At 46.1% G+C, this 17,500-nt stretch overlaps 1 protein-coding gene across 1 annotated transcript in view; it reads left to right on the top strand.

Annotated features, from left to right (window-relative positions):
• The first annotated feature begins 592 nt into the window (after nt 1–592).
• Nucleotides 593–17,500, top strand: part of LOC127009289 (red pigment-concentrating prohormone-like) — a 29,096-nt gene continuing 12,188 nt past the window's right edge. Inside the window, exon 1 of the mRNA XM_050882236.1 lies at nt 593–748. Coding sequence (XP_050738193.1) covers nt 746–748 — 3 coding nt within the window. The 5' untranslated portion in view covers nt 593–745. The remainder of the gene's footprint in view (nt 749–17,500) is intronic.

The following is a 17,500-nucleotide window of genomic DNA, read 5'->3' as shown; positions in this document are numbered from 1 at the left end:
TTGGTAGTAGTTTCGGCATGATGGAGAAATGTCAAGACGTGAATGTCTTTGAGAGAAAGATGAAAGAAGAGGAGGAGGAGGAGGAGGAGGAGCATGAGGAGAGCAGAAGAAGATCGACGCCGACGGCGACGCTGATGACGACGACACTAGCAATGAAAAAAGAAAGAAAGGTGAGAGCGAGAAAGAGGCTGAGGGCGAGGACTTGGTGACGCGAAATTGGGACAGAAGGCACAGAAGAAGAAGAAAGATGAAGGAGGAGGAGGAGAAGGAGGTGGAGGAGGAGGAGGAGGAGGAGGAGGAGGAAGAGGAGGAGGCATACGATGATGAGGAGGAGGAGTAGGCTGATGAGCTAGGTGGAGGTGGAGAAGGAAGAGGAGGAGGAGAGAAAACCCGTTGAGAGGGAGGTGAAGGGGGAAAACACAGAGGCGTAGGTGGAGGAGAAGGAGAAGGAGCAGAAGAAGAAGGAGGGGGAGGGGGAGGAAAAAAGCGTGGGCGAGAGGGGTCGAGTCGGAGGAAGGGAGGGAAAGGAGGGAGGAAAGAGCGGCGGGCCAACAGGACGGGAGGGAAGGAAGGTGGGCCGCGCAGGTGTGTGTGTGTGTGTGTGTGTGTGTGTGAGCTTGTGGCAGGTATAAGAGCGGGGCGGGGCGGCAGGAGGTCATCACTACTAGCTCCGCCTTCGAGTCCTCAGCTCCCTCGTCCACCCTCGGCACCAACGCAACACAACACAGCCCACTCGACGGAAGGCATGGTGAGTGGCTTGGAGACTGACTTTTGGGGCTTTCTCGGTCTCTGTTTCTCTCTCGGGTTCTCTTTCGCTCTGACTTCCCCTGACTTTAGCTTTTCGCAGGTGGTATGTTCTTAGTGTTTTCTCTCTTTGTCAATCTGTCTATCTATCTATCTGGTTATGACTTTTGGGTTCTCTGTCTCTGTGTCTCTGTCTCTGTGTCTCTCTGTCTCTGTGTCTCTGTTTCTGTGTCTCTGTCTCTGTGTCTCTGTCTGTCTCTGTGTCTCTGTCTCTGTGTCTCTGTGTCTGTGTCTGTGTCTCTCTCTCTCTCTCTCTCTCTCTCTCTCTCTCTCTCTCTCTCTCTCTCTCTCTCTCTCTCTCTCTCTCTCTCTCTCTCTCTCTCTCTCTCTCTCTCTCTCTCTCTCCCTGACTTTAGTTTCTCGAAAATCGTATCTTCTTAGTGTTCTCTCTCGCTTTCTCTCTATCTTTCCATCTCTTTGTCTATCTGTCTACTGTGTGTTTCTTTTATCTTTGAAGTCTCCATTATATTTTATTTTTGTTCTGTTCTCTTATATTGTCCTTCCCTGTTTTTAAGATAGTTACTCTCGTGTCTTTTCTTCTGTAGCATATTTCGTTTTCCTGTCTGCTTGTGTCTGTCTGTCTGTCTGTCTGTCTTTCGGGTTGACTGGCTATCTCCCTATCTGTCTTTTTAATTTGTCTTGTGAAGAAGAAACAAATTGTGGTATTTTTTCTTTCTTCCTTCTAAAAAGTTATTTGTCTGTTTCTCTTTATCTTAAATACATGCACGTCAAGATCTCCCCCTAGAAGGTGTTCAATCCCCTTCCCTCGATCACATGGACATTGGATCCGCCATTCCCTTACCTTGATTTCTCGAACTTTTTGCTCAGTTTTTCGATGTCCTTCTGTTACTTCGTTGAATCTTCTCACTTAGTATTAGAAATTATTATATTGGTACGTCTAAGTCATCCCTCAATAACTCGTGTCCTGTGTTAATCTGACAATGTTTCTCTACTATCTTGTTTTATCTTCTCGCTTAGTGCCAAAGATTATTATGTTGGTAATTCTCAGGCATTACTCAAAAACTTGTGTCCTGGGTATAATTTAGGTATTTTGTGTTCCTTTGGTTTTTGAAATATGCAAAGAAAGCGGTCATGTAGCAGTCACAGTTAGAGTACAGAGAAAAATAAGGAGGGAGACCTATCCTTCAAACACTAAGGGTCGCATTATAACACAGTTTGCTGTCCAAGAATACGTATTTGACAAGGCTTTCTTATGAGTTGTGGGCATTTCCAGTAGTTTTATGATCCTGGTGGTAGTGTGACCCTTCTCCCGTACCGTGAACCTGTGTATAAGTTAGATATGTTATGTTCTCTTTGTTTATGAAGTATACGAAAAAAGCAGCCATGGGGGGAGATGACCATGTAGGGTATTGCATCATAGCTGGAGTACAGAGAAGAGAAAGAAGACAGACCAAGTTTTTCTTACTCTATCTGTTTATCTTCCTGTGTATAAACTAGATTATGTGCATTTTGTTGAAGAGATATACGAAGAGAGCTGTCATGTTGGGAAATTACTATGTAGGGTGTTGTTTTAGAGCTGGACTACAGAGAAAGATGAGGAGGAAGGCAAAAATTTTAATCCCTCAACAGTTTGTGTCGTGGGTATAATTTAGAGATATTCAGTTTTTTTATAAAGTATACGAAGAAAGTGGTCATGTAGGGAAGTTAATATGTAGAGTGTTGCATTAGAGTTAAGCGTGCAGAGAATGAGGAACCCTGAGTTACCGTTTGCATCATAGTTGGACTACAGACGAAGAATGAGGAGGAAGGCAGAATGTTTATCCCTCAAAAAATTCATGTTGTGGGTATAATTCAGAGATGTTAAGTTCTTTTTTCATTAAGTATACGAAAAAAAGTAGTCATGTAGGGAAATTAATAAGTAGGGTGTTGCATTAGAGTTAAGAGTACAGAGAATGAGGGAGAATGAGTTACCGAATTAATTAAAAACAGGCGGGCTGAGTTAATGCCCAAACCGACGTGTGTAAGGCACCAAATGAAAAGGGGAGCTTGAGTTACTCTATTATTAACAACGGTATTGTATGAAAATAATGTATTAGTTTCAAAACACGCGAGACGGCCTGAGACGTTGAATTAATCAGACTAGTGTGTGGAGGTAAGGATACATAGGCTGTGGAGGAGCTTGTATGTATGAATATATGAAAGAATGTATGTATGTACGTATATATGAATGTATGTTTGTAGTATGTAGTTCATGTAGCGATCTGAGGTACTATGCATTCTTATTCCTCCGCCTCCGTGAAGCAGTGGTCAGTATGCCTGGCTACGATTCCGCGGGCCCGGGTTCGAATCCCGGCCCGGGTAGTCGGTGTGGCGTTCACCAAGCTGTTCATCCTCCCTTTCGGGCTGGTTGAATGGGCAACAAAAACAGAAAACAAAAAAGCCCGCTACTTAATCACTCACAAATAAAGCTACAAAAGAACAAGCTCAACAAAAGACACGCGAAACCAATTGGATCCTGTTTTGGGGGTAGTAGAATGCATATATACACCAGTTATTGCATGATTACAATTAAAGCGAAAAACAATAAAAAAGCGCGAAATAAACTGGATCCTTTTCTTAGGGTAGTAGAATATATACACCTGATCCTATACACCTGACACCCCCACCCACCCCAATCAGGCCGCGGACACATATGCTTCGCTCCTTCAACACTCCCCACGGACACATAAGCATCTTTCCTGTACCAACATCTACCACGGACACATTATGCTTCGATGTTCCAACACCCCACGGACACATATGCATTTTCTCTGTACCAACACAAACCAACAGTCACCAAGGACACATATGCATCTTCCCTGTACCAACCTTCACAACGAACACATAGGGTCATACTCTTAAAACATTTCGTCACCAAAGCACATATATTTGACTAGGGTTTCGTACGTAGGAGTTTTGGGCATCACCAGGGGTAGTTTTATGACCCCTTTGGTAGTTCGACCCATCTTCTGTACCATGCACCTAAAAAACACACTCATTAGAACTCGACTGATCTCCTTGACGGCCCTTGGAAATAGCTGATGTGAGGGATGGCAGCGTCTGACAATACGGATTCTATGCTTCTCCGTTCAAACACCAACACTTCCTCCTCCCCGTCACTCCCTCCCTCCTTGATTATTCCTTCCCCCGGTCATGAGTTTATTCTGGTCAGCCGATTTCACCCCGCATGTACAAGTTAGGATTTAGGTGTTATTTCGAGTTGGTGTGTGTCTGTCTGTGTGTATGTGGGGGGCGGGAGATGGGGAGGGGGAGATGCGTGTGTGTGTGACTTGGGGGTAGTGTGTAGTCACCCTCTGTTTGTATATTCGTTTTATTGTTGATTCAAGCACAGGTAAAGACAGTGTGGCAGGTAGAAACACAGGTATCTTTTGGGGGTGGTAAATTTCAAGCCATTGATAATTAGTGTTGCCAAAGAAGACTGCAGAGACAAGGCCGGTTTTGGGTTGTGATTGTTCCCTTTCTCTCTCTCTCTCTCTCTCTCTCTCTCTCTCTCTCTCTCTCTCTCTCTCTCTCTCTCTCTCTCTCTCTCTCTCTCTCTCTCTCTCTCTCTCTCTCTCTCTCTCTCTCTCTCTCTCTCTCTCTCTCTCTCTCTCTCAAAATTGAAACTTCGAGCGAGAGAGAGAGAGAGAGAGAGAGAGAGAGAGAGAGAGAGAGAGAGAGAGAGAGAAGGAGGGGATGGAGGTATAAGGTATAAGAGAAGATATATAACCTGAAAACTCCCTTACCCAGCCATACATTATCGGCACAGCAATACAAATTAATCACGACCTTGTAATCCCATCCGTAAGAAAAAATAATCAACCGGGTAGGGAGGAAGAGGGGAGGGGAAAGGAACACACACACACGCACACACACACAATACAGTCTCCCCCCACTCCCCCCCACACCTCCCTCCCCCCACTTCCACCTCCACCCACCCACACACACACAACCTCCTTCCATCCACCCACACACACATACACCGACATTTACAAGCATCCTCCCACAACTCTTAACAGCCACTACGTTTTCACTCCCACGGGCGGTCAGGGCATGAATCCGCGGTAACTGTATATGAAAAGCGGCTGTGGTGTGGCTGAGGACAATAGGCGTGCTTACCGCAACACAATGGGATGACAAGGGATGCGGAAGTTGATGGGAAGGAGCGTGAAGGGAATGGAGAAAGGAAAGGGAAGTGAAGGGCAGCAAAGAGGTGGGCGATTCTTGGCAATGCAGGAGGAGGTAGGGAAGAACAGAACTTTCGGAAACACTAATTCTCAAACTATTATTTATGGGTAGGAATCTGGGACAAAGAGGTAATAGGCCGTGGTTTTGGTGGACGTGGGTGTGTAGGGGAAAGGAAAGAAAGGTACAAGACAGCTAGAAAGAGAGGACTATATGCTGATGTTTTGCAAATTAGGAGAAGGAAGCTAAAGGAGGGAGGTGGTAGAGGGAATATATAACAGACAGTGGAGGCGGAGGTGGACATTTAGGGTGAAGGGAACGGAGACAAGAAAACCCACAAGACACATTATTTATTGACATGATTTCAGAGGGTGATAAGGAGAGTGTGTAGGTGGGGAAGTGAGATAGTGGAGGAAATATAGAAAGACATGCAGTGGTGAGGGGAATGGAGAGAAAAAAGAAAAATCAGAAGACACATCATTTATTGGTATGACTTCAGAGCTCAGGGGGTGATAAGGAGAGAGTGTAGGTGGGGAATTGAGGTGGGAGATGGAAGACAGAAGGAAATGTTGGCGTGAGGGGAATGGAGAGAAGAAAGAAAAAAACAGAAGACACATTTAATGGTACGACTTCAGAGCTCAGGGGGTGATAAGGAGAGAGCAAAGGTTGGGGAGTGCGGTGGGCGAGATAAAGAGAAGGAAGGCAGGGAGGTGAAGTGAGAGTGGGAAGACATATTGACAGTGAAGGCAAGAAGGAAGGGTTGGACAGGTGAGAATGAGGGGGGTGAGAAAGACAAGAAGGGGGTAGACGGTGTGTTGAGGTGAGGGTGGAGGGTCAGTATGGATGCCAATGGTGGAGGTGAAGTGTGGTAGATGGCAGGGCTGACGGTAGTGAGGTGGTGGTGACAGACGGGGAGTTAGAAGATTGGAAAGGGATGGGGAGTATGGAGGTGCTGGGGGAGTGGTGATGATTGACGGGGGGTTAGAATAGAGGAGGGTGATGGATGTGGGGGGGTTAGACGTAGGCGGGGGAGGGGGGGGGGGAGGGGGCGGAGGTGGAGGTAGCGTGGTGATTCTGCGCGGCGGTAACATAGTCTACACCACCACCGAGATGGCCCAGTTAGCAAGTGCTGATTCGTTTACGAGCCCTGAAGATAATGAATGAGAAGCGACGCTGAGGAGGAGAAGACGAGGACGAGGCGGATGCGGAGAAAGACGAGAAGCAAGGGGATGGAAAATGAGAATGACGAGGAGGAGGGCGACGCGGCGGAGGGGATGTAGGAAGGGAGAGAAGGAGAGGGAGAGGGGTCGCCTGCCACTCACGAGCCGGGGAACAATGGAGTGGCGCTGGTTCATTATCTGTATTGCTAGGTATACCCGCATTGAGTTAACGACAGGGCTGCCAACCGTGCTGAGGAGGCGGGACCAAAATACCTCCTTGAGCAACCTCCTGCGTCCCGGGAAGTGCAGGCGCTCGGGCTAATTACCGCGGGAACATGTTTGCCTCGAGCTGGACGTTGATCCGCGGACGCCCGAAGAAAAGAAGGAAAACAAAAATCTGTCTTTCCTTTGAGGGCGGTGAGGGAGGGAGGGAGGGACAGAAAGAGACGAAGAGATAGAAGAAGTTGAGAGATAGAGATAGAGAGATATAGATAGATCGATAGATAGACATATAGATATTTAGAGAGAGCACACGTATTCAGGTATATAGAAAGAACTTGATGGAATACTGTAATCACCACCACCATCACCACAACTACCACCATCACCACCACCACTACCACCATCACCACCAACAACACCACCACCACCACCATCACCACAATGAATAAAAGCAAACAAACATTCCACATTAAAACACAAAACAATAATCCTACAAAAACAAACAAACAAAAAGGTAGAACACGACAAAAAAAAAAGAATAATCGAAAGCTGTCTCGGGTAGTGTATTCATCTAAACTTTTCTTTTTGCATATTAAACAAAAACAAAAACAACAAAAAAACACTGCAGAGATTGATGATATACCTTGTCGCTAGCTTATGTGTGTGTGTGTGTGTGTGTGTGTGTGTGTGTGTGTGTGTGTGTGTGTGTGTGTGTCCCGCCAACCTGGATGATGCTGGAGAGGTGTTAAGGGTGACAGATTACCTAATAATTCGTCAGATGGGGGCGGGAAAGCGGATGGGTGGGCGTGAGGGAGGATGGAGGCTGCAGTAGGTACAGGACGGAGCAGGGCGGGGCTGTGACTGTAGTAAAGAGGGTGGGGAGGGCAGTGCATCTCAGGAACCAGAGGGAACGAAGTATACCATTAAAACAGTACTTAAACGAGGGACCTGAAGGCTTAAAACGGGCTGAGAGAGAGAGAGACCGGGAAGGGGTAGGAGGTATGATAGAGTAAGATGGATGAGGAGAACGGGAAGGCAGTGCATCTCGGTAACTAAAGGGAATGAAGTACAACATATATATAATACCTTAGCGAGGCACCTTAGGGTTTAGAAAGTGCTGAGAGAGGGGAGGTAGGAAGGTCGGTAGGGGGTAAAATAAAGCATGTAGGAATAGAAGAATGGATGGGCAGTGCATCTCAGAAACTAGAGGGAATGAATTACAGCATATATACAATACTTTAGCGAGGCACCTTAGCGTTTATAAAGTGCTGAGAGAGGGGAGGTAAGAGGGAATAGGGCGCATAATAAACAAAGATGGATGGGGAGGAACGACAGGGCGGGCAGTACATCTCAGGAGCCGGGGTAGATGAAGTACAGCATAAATATAACCATTAACGGTAGGCCTAAATGGTAGTTAAGACATAATGGATGGATGGGCTTAATGGGTAGGGGTTTATAGGTTACGGATAATAAAGAAGAGAACCTCATTATGATCCCGATATCAGGGGTTCTAAAACTCCTCACTACTACGTCCTCTAGAAATAGGTCCTTAATCCCACGCCCCCTTTGCATATACAGATAAAACTCACTACCAGAACCTCATTACGATCCCCTGTATCTAAAACTCCCACGCCCCTTTTGCATATACAGATAAAACTCACTGCCAGAACCGTATTATGATCCCCTACAACAGAGGTTCTAAAACTCCTCACTACTACGTCCTCTCTAGAAATAGGTCCTTAATCCCACGCCCCTTTGCATATACAGATAAAACTCACTATCAGAACCTTATTATGATCCCCTACATCAGAGGTTCTAGAACTCCTCAGTACCACGCCCCCTCTAGAAATAGGTCCTTAATCCCACGCCCCCTTTGCATGTACAAATAAAACTCACTACCAGAACCTCATTATGATCCACTATATCAGAGGTTCTAGAACTCCTCACTACCACGCTCCCTCTAGAAATAGGTCCTTAATCCCACGCCCCTTTGCATATACAGATAAAACTCACTACCAGAACCTCATTATGATCCACTATATCAGAGGTTCTAGAACTCCTCACTACCACGCCCTCTAGAAATAAACTCACCCCAGAACCTCATTACGATCCCCTATATCAGAGGTTCTTAAACTCCTCACTACCACGCCCCCTCCAGAAATAGGTCCTTAATCCCACGCCCCCTTTGCATATACGGATAAAACTCACTCCCAGAACCTCATTACGATCCCCTATATCAGAGGTTCTTAAACTCCTCACTACCACGCCCCCTCCAGAAATAGGTCCTTAATCCCACGCCCCCTTTGCATATACAGATAAAACTCACTCTCAGGATTATTAACAACCGCAAGCCTAACTAGATAATAAAAAATAAGGGTAATAAAGGCAATCATTTTTCATTTCTTCATAAACGTCTCAATATCAGCCAACGCTCTGAGATGATAAATACTCCAATAATATAAATTCCAACTTCTCCTCCAGGGGTCGCGCATCCCTCTGGATATTAATAACGCCCCCCAGTTTAAGAAGCGCTGCCCTATATTATTGCCTAACGAGAGACTTGACTGGATGGACTGAAGGGGTTGAGGGGGAGTGATTAGAGATTCATTGATTTGAACACGATAAGGGTAGGAATAGGCAAGGTAGAGGAGGTAGAAAGGTAGAAGGTAGTAAAATTGTCTGGGATGGGACGGAGGACAAAGCTGGGAAGGAGAAAAGACAGGGTAAGCACAGGAAGGGTAGGCACAGACGAGGTAAAGAAGAGGTGGAGGTGAAGTTAGAATACAGAAAAAAAACAGTGTCGGATGGAACAGAGGACAAAGCTAGGAAGGAGAAAAGAACGGGTAAGCTCAGGAAGGGTAGGCACAGACGAGGTAAAGAAGAGGAAGAGGTGAAGTTAGAATATAGAAAAACTGTCTGGGATGGAACAGAAAACAAAGGTAGGAAAAAGGAAAGGATTGAAAAGGCAAGGCATGGACATAGAGAGCAGGGATTTTCAAAAGGACGGGTCGAGCTAGACTGTTTCGCGTAGATTAGATAGATTAGACTAAGCCTTAGATTAGGTTAACTGTTTGCGCTTCTTCTCACAAACAGATAACTGAAAACTTGCGGGAAATTACTCAACCAGGAGGCGAGTTTCTAGACACATATTTCCAGACACTCTCCTGAAGCCACATTACGTTTTCTTTGCTGTCGGGAAACGCATCTTCACGCCAGCAAGTGAGATCAAGGCGAGCGGAGCGTGTTGTGAGGTAGCGTCAGGTTCAAGCAGCATCAGGAAGGGTTAACAGCATAATAGCATCGAACTTTCCCAACTCTGCTCACGGCTGCTTAGCGTTACGCGGCCTCCACCTGTTGCTGGGCTCACCGTGTCTTGCCCGCATCGCTTCCACAATCCAATCCACCACCCAACTGACGGAACAGACGGTCATATTCTTAAACATTTCGGCGCCCAAACACACATAGATCGGTATTGTAAGACACTTTCGGTTCTCACATCAGCTATTTTTAAAGGTCAAAGAGAGGGTCGGTCGTGCTCTAATGTATGTTTCTTCAGGTTCATGGTACAGAGTAAGAGTCAAATTACCACCAGGGTCATAAAACTACTCCTAGAAATGCCCACAGCTCTTACGAAAACCTTGTCAAATATGTATTCTTGGGCGGCGAAATGTCTTATAGTCTTTCGTAGGAGTTGTGGGCATTTCCAGGGGTAGTATTATGACCCTGGTGGTGGTTTGACCGTCCTTCTGACCTATGAAGCTAAAGAATCACTCATCAGAACCCGCTTAATCTCGTTTTTGACCTAAGGAGATAGCTGTTTTTTTCTTTTTTTACAATAAAGGAGACAGATCAAGGGCACAAAAAAAGGAAACAATAATAAAAAAAGCCCACTATTCGCTGCTCCAACAAAAAAGAATCAAAAGAGGTGGTCGAAAGAGAGGTCAATTTCGGGAGGAGAGGCGAAGGCGTTTGATAATACCGACCAAGTGCCTCGTTGAAACCACACGAACCCTAACTCTTAATGCCCCTCACCCAACCCCATGCATCACCCTCCCCCACCCTTTTTTATTACAGTGAAGGAAGCAGCTCACGGGTAAAACAAATAAAAAAGCCCAATAAACCTTACTTCAATAAAACATAGTAAAGATGAGTAGCCAAAAGAGAGGTCAATTTCGGATGGAGAGGTGTCTTGATCCTCTCCTCCTGCACCCCCCCTTCCACCCCTTCTCCTTCTCCTATGATTCCTTCCCATTCTGTCTCTCTCCGGCATATGATCACAGATGTTGCGCCGACTAAACGAAACTTTCCAACTTTTGCCACCACCACGCCGTTTCTCCCACCCAACAACCGCCCAGCCCACGCAATTTAAATATGCACGCCCAAGACAAGAAGGATGTAAGGAGATGAGAGGGGAGGGAGGGAGAGAGGGGAGGAAGAAGGAAGGAGATGAATGAAGAGAAATGAGAATGTTATGCAATCCTCAGAGCTTTTCTCGAAACACACACACACACACACACACACACACACACACACACACACACACACACACAAGGCAGTAAACACGAAGGGCCTCGGCATGCACTTCAGCCCTTCACTAACCACCACCTCTTTTTCACCTGCATCTTAACAATTACCCAACACCTGAGCGGCCCACCAGGTGTATCTGCCTCACCATTGATTGCACTTTCTCGCTCACTCTTTCTCCAGCCAACATTAATATTCGTATACATTTACCTGCTGTGAATGCCCCGCGCGCCAGTTTCCAAGCAAGCACAAAAGGATTAAAAATGGTCCTTGTTTTAATGGGCTATTCGGCGTCTTCCGCGAGGCTTCGGACAACGGCGTGGGGCAGGTGATTCACAATGGGATCTTTTTTCTTTATAGTTTTCTTTTACGTTCTTCTTAACCCCAATGTGTGTGTGTGTGTGTGTGTGTGTGTGTGTGTGTGTGTGTGTGTGTGTGTGTTCAGAGAAAAGCCCTGAGGATTGCAAAACTCTCTCATTTCTCTTCATTTTTCTTCTTTCTTCTTCCTCTCTCTCTTCGACCCTCCTTGCTTCCTTCTATCAGGCCACAGTATACTTCAGCTTCTTCCTTCCTCACTCAGCTTCCTCCTTCCCCATTCATCTTCCTCTTTCCCTAGCTCAATAACTGTATCTCCTCAATTTTCTATCTCAACCTTTTCATTCATTTTCCTCATCAGCTTCTACCCCTTACTCAGCTTCCTCCACCTACACTATTCGGCCTCCTCCTCCACCGTCAATTCCTTTCTGTCCCTTCTTCTAATAAAGTACTCCAGCGGCGGGACACCCGAGCCTCAGCCTCCCCCGCCATTATGAAAAGCGGCACCCGATCCCAGGTCATCATGTTCAGGTCAGGTCACCTCAGGCCACTAATAAGGGGGGTCAGTTTCCCTCCTCGCCATCCCTTCATTATCAGAAATAACAATGAATAATCCGGAGCACGTTGTACCCTCGGAGCTATACGCCGTTTTTCCTCCACAGAAGTACACAAAATATGCAACATTTTTCGCGGACGGGGGGAGGGGGAAGCACCACCTAACTCGGCTTCGTAGAAAATCCATAAACATTCCTCAGCATGGTGTATTTTCAAAACTATGACGCGTTAGTTTCTGAAAGTTGCAAAAAGTGGACCGACTCAATGAAGAAGGAAGGCGAAACGAGCCGACACAACGCGCCAATACAGCGAGCAGCCGAACAGTCCCTCGCGACAAGTTCATCGGACGAAACACGACTTAATGACCAACTCGGCGGCGGGGAGGCCTCAAGGGCGGCGCTGACCCGCCGTCTCAGCTGGGCGGCGCCTTCGGCATTTTACAAGAGAAGAAGAAAAAGCAGTTTTAATCAGCGTACTCGAGTTTGCAGGCGATGGGCGGGACGTGAGCGCCGCCTCGCCTCGGGGAGGGAGTTGCTCACCTCGCAACTCAAGATTAGTTACGAATGTTTTATTTTTATTGCTAAAGACGCAAGGAAGCACGTTATTAGGTCCTCCAGGCGATGTTTTATGGATGCCTCAAGTTGCCGGGCTCTTACATGAAGGTGATAACTTACATGAGGTGCTGCGGAGCGTCGCCGTGCACGTCACAAGGCTCTGACCAGCCTCAAAACACCTGTGAATCACCGGGCGAAGAACATTTTTCGGTGAGGGCGGCAGCTGCACCGCCGCCCTCACCCTCGCCCTCTCGATCGCTCCTTTGTCACCGCCGCTGCTGACATTACAAACAAAACCTGCACCCGCCAGAGGCTTGCAAGGCACGGCGGGGAGGGCAGCGAACACTTTTACTATTGATTTCCTGCCTGTGCAATGGTGGCTAATGATGCCGGGCCAACGGGAAGGTCACACGCGGCCCTCAGCTCCCCGCCAGTCTTGGGGTCCTTGAGGATAGAACGCCCAGCTGCTTCTCCTCAGGCCGGCGGGCGAGGCACAGGGCGACTCACGAGGCATTTTTTAACCCCGTGTTTTAAGGTAACTCAGCAACAATCTTGTTATAATAATGGAAAGCAAACTGTGAGCATTTTTAGCAACCTGTTCATTCACCGCTGAGCTCTTGTTCGTCCTCTTATTTACAGAGTTAGAAAATATTTAGCAAACTTTGAGAATCTTTAGCAACCTGTTCATTCCTTAAGCAAACTTTGAGAATCTTTAGCATCTTGTTCATTGGTTGCTGAGCTTTTATTCGTATTCTTTTCCTTATTATCATTATTACACTCGTTATTCATACTCTTCTTCGCCACGCTCGCTGGAGACTGGCCACCAAACAAAGCTTCTCAGCCCTGCCCAGTGTTACCATATTATCGTACTCAGAACATCGCATTTATCAGTTCCAGGGCCCAAAACGCTCGTGCTTGGACAGATGACGAGATTCCAGTTAAAGTTACCATTGAAAACATTACTTATTGGTGTTTATTTGCGGTAACTGTGAGTCAGAAACCGGAAAGTACGACGTGCTGAGTGGCTGAGTACGAGAATTTGGTAACGCCGGCCCCCTGCCTCCTCCACCCTGCCCTCCTGCCAGCCTCTCGGGACCTGTTGCTGCTCGGCTCACGTTTGCATACGAGTATAGACTGAAATTTGCATGGCACGGGGGAGCGAAAATAAGAAAGTGCCGACCGAGAGAAATAAATAATGGTTCCCTGTGTGACTCAGATATTGCAGAAGAAGAACATACTCACTTTCAGATCTCTCTCTCTGTCTGTCTATCTATTTATCTATTTGTCTATCTACCCATCTATCTACTTATCTATTTGTAACTATTTGTATCTATTTATCTATCTATTTGTACCTATTTGTATCTATTTATCTATATGTCTACCTACCCATCTATCTACCTATCTGTCTATCTGTCCATCTATCTACCTATATCTCACACATCTCACTAGCGGCGCAGCACCCGTGATCAGCTTAAGCACCCTCTCAAGCGCCTCTTTATAATCTTTTACCGCCTGGCAACGCGAGCAACCCAAGGCGCACCCACTCACATGATTCCCTACCGTACCTTAAATACCACATAACACACACTCACATGACTCCCTACCGTACCTTAACTACCACATAACACACACACTCACACACACACTCTCTCTCTCTCTCTCACACACACACATATATATACAGATTACTAGAGTTTACCTTCCGACTGTCCAAGGCTGGGATCGAACCCGGGCTCAAGGATTCGTATCTAGAGGTGCTAACCGCTACACCACGATGACGCTAATGTTTCTACTGATCCTATGATGCTAAACATGAACTCTACATGGTGCTGTACCTATAAATTAGAAGGGGCAGAGGTACTAAACTATATTCAACGCTGATGATTTGAAGCGATGTTGCAGTTTTGAGCATCCGCGGCAATATTGGATTTTTGCACACATAGGAACCAGAAGCTGGGTTTGCTGTAAGGGAGGTAAAGAAAATAATAGGAGATAGAGGAGGCGATAGAGGAAGAAGAAGAAGAAGAAGAAGAAGCAAAGGCAATGGAGAAGAAGGAGGGGGAGGAGGAAGAGGAGGAAGAGAGTGTTGAGGAGAAGTGAGAAAGCTGGAGGAGGAGGAGGAGGAGGAGGAGGTGTTGTAAGTCCCTCTCAGTAATTTATCAGAGGTAGGACCTAAGTAATTTGTCCCGGGAAAGAAATCTCTGGACGACCCATGTATGCAGGGTCCTGTAGGGAACGTGTATTGCCTTCGTAGCAGCCCGTCACCTTGCCTGTTCCATCACCACCATCTACTCTCATCATAAATCTCCTCCCGAAATTGACCTATCTTTCGGCCACTCCTCTAACTCTTCATAGGAGCAGTGAGCAGCGGGCTTTTATTCCACATTTGTTACCTTTTTTTATGCCATTGAACGGACTCCTCTGCTGTAAAAAAAAACCCACACTTCTACTTAACATATACTTCTTAACATCCACATACTGCGATACTAATATTATAATGGAAGTACATGAACCGTCACTTTTATGTTATTGATTTAGATGTGATAGTTAATGGACCAAAAGTACGGCACGAATTTTATGAAGTTATATAATTGTCTCTTTCCCTCTCTTTACCACAACCGCCGCTCGTACTTTCTCCCTCCTCCCTCCTTCTCTGCCCACGCTAAGCCTACCACCCACAAATTTTTTTCCTCCTCCCTTTCCTCCTTCCCTGGCTTCCCTTTACCTTCCTCCCCTCGTCCCTCCCTTCCCCAGACCCCAACTCCCCCTCTCCCTCCCCCCACCCTTAATGCAACAAAGTCTAGGAAGGAGGAAAAAAAGTCCCTGATCTGATTTTGCGCTTACAACTTGGGGTATTTTTTTCATCGTCTTTTTTTAATTATTTCCTCAAGTTAATAACACATAGGATGATTAATAATAGTTCTTTCCTGACTCTCTCTCTCTCTCTCTCTCTCTCTCTCTCTTTCTCTCTCTCTCTCTCTCTCTCTCTCTCTCTCTCTCTCTCTCTCTCTCTCTCTCTCTCTCTCTCTCTCTCTCTCTCTCTCCTCTCTGTCTGTCTGTTCCTGTCACGTCCCTTTCCCCAACCTTTCTCTATACCTTCCCCGTCCCGTCCCATCCTTTCTTCCTTTCCCGTTCCGCTCCATCCTCTAACCTTCCCTCTGTTGCTCGTTTCTCCCCCATTCCATCTCCCAACCTATCCTTTGTCCCTTGTTCCTCTTCGGGTCCCTTCCTTTCCTCTCCCTCTACCCTATCTTCCTCATCTCGTCCTTCCTCTTCAGCGCCTCCCCAGCTACCTTTCTTTGTCTCCTTTTCCTGATTAGTAGACAATGCTGACCTCTTTCATACTCTAACTTCGTGTCTCTCTACTGACCATCATGTGTGTGTGGGTGTGAGGGGAGGAGAGAGGGTTAGGGAAGGTGTTTGTTCGTGCGTCCGTGCGTTGCGTGTATGGGTTAATCCTCTTATCCTTGAGCTTCCAATATTACTCATCCCCTCCGTGTCGAATGTGTGTGGTCAATATCTCCGCTTCTCTTGACATTTCTTTTATTTTTCTCTCTGTTCTTCGCTTTGCTGTATCTTTCAATGTCTTGGTCTCCCTACGTTTGTTTCTCCTTTTTGTTCTTATTTTCCTGCTATTCCTTTATTTTTCCTTTTTCCGTTTTCTGTTATTCGTTTCTTTAGTGTCTTGGCTTCTCTACCTTCATTTATTTTCCTTCATTTTCTCTTGCCATTCCTTTATTTTTCTATTTCGTTTCCTTTTCTCTGTATCTTTAATGTCTTGGCTTCTCTACTTTCATTTATCTTTCTTCATTTTCTCTTGCTATTTCTTTATTTTTTCCTCTCGTCTCCTCTTTCCTGTATCATAATACCGTTGACTTCTTGAACTTATTCCTCCTTTTCGTTCATTTCTTTTGTCATTCCTCTATTTTTCCTCTCGTCTCCTCTTTCCTGTATCATAATATCGTTGACTCCCTGAACTCATTCCTCCTTTTTGTTCATCTTCTCAAGCCATTCCTGTCTTTTTCCCTCTCGTTTCCTCATCTCTGTCTCTTGTAATGTCTTGTTCTTTCTACTTTCATTCCTCTTTGTCCATATCCTTTTGTCCTTTCTCTATTTTCTACTCTCGTCTCCTCTTTGGTGTATCTTTTAACGTCTTGGCCTCTCTACCTTCATTCCTTGTTGTTCAGTTAACTCTTCCCATTCTCTCTCAACTCTTAAGCACCGCCACTATTCCTCCATCCTTTTCTTCAATAGTCTTCCCTCTCTTTCTTAATGTCTGTTCCCGTTTTCTTCAGTACTCTCTTTTTCCCGATCCACCCTCGCCTCCTGGTCATCTCTATCATCCCTTCTCCGCGATATCCTTTTCTAAGTCTTCCTTGGTCTCCGCCACTAATCTGCCTTCTCTTCTTATACACAAACCCAGACACCGTTCCTTTTTCTTTTACCTCATCACCAATTCTTTCTGTCCATTACCAAGCTTCCCTTTTCCCTCTCTCTACGATCCTCTTCTATTTTCTGTTTTATGTCCCTATACTCCATCCCGACTATATATTCACGCCTACCACCCGTTCTTTTTTCTTCTCTTACTCCATCAATTATTCCTGTTCGTTATCAAGCTTCCTGTGCCTCTCGCTACGACCCTTTCCTAATTTATCTGCATTCTGTCACACACTCTCACTCCCGCCTGTTCCCTTCCATCCCGGCCTCTACTCAACGGCCCTTCCTTCCCCTCTTAACTTCCCATCCCTATCATTCCAGCTTTTGTTCCCTTCAAGTTCTCCCTTGTGCGGTGCTCTCCCGGATCTGCTTTCCATCCCTTGTCCTCCCGTTCCCTTTCGTCCTAAGGCTCTATCATTCTCCTTAATTAACTCGGCTTTCCGCCCTTCTTACTAATGCTCCCTTCTATTCCTTACTTCCCTATCTCTCTGTCTCCATGCCCTCCTCTTCTATTCCCGTTCCTTTCTATCCCTAATCTCTACTTTCCTTAACTCTACTTCCATTCCTTCTATTCCTTACTTCCCTATCTCTCTGCCTCCATGGCCTCCTCTTCTGTTCCCGTTCCTTTCTATCCCTAATCTTTACTTTCCTTAACTCTACTTCCAGTCCTTCCTACACTTGTTCCCTTTCATCCCTAAGCTTCCTATCTCTCCGCCTCTCATTCCTTTTCTCTCTCTCTCTCTC

The sequence above is a fragment of the Eriocheir sinensis genome, chromosome 40, assembly GCF_024679095.1.
Source record: "Eriocheir sinensis breed Jianghai 21 chromosome 40, ASM2467909v1, whole genome shotgun sequence".
In the NCBI taxonomy this organism is placed as follows: Eukaryota; Metazoa; Arthropoda; class Malacostraca; order Decapoda; family Varunidae; genus Eriocheir; species Eriocheir sinensis.
The sequence above is the reverse complement of the archived record's forward strand: the minus strand, read 5'-3'. Positions and strand labels throughout refer to the sequence as shown.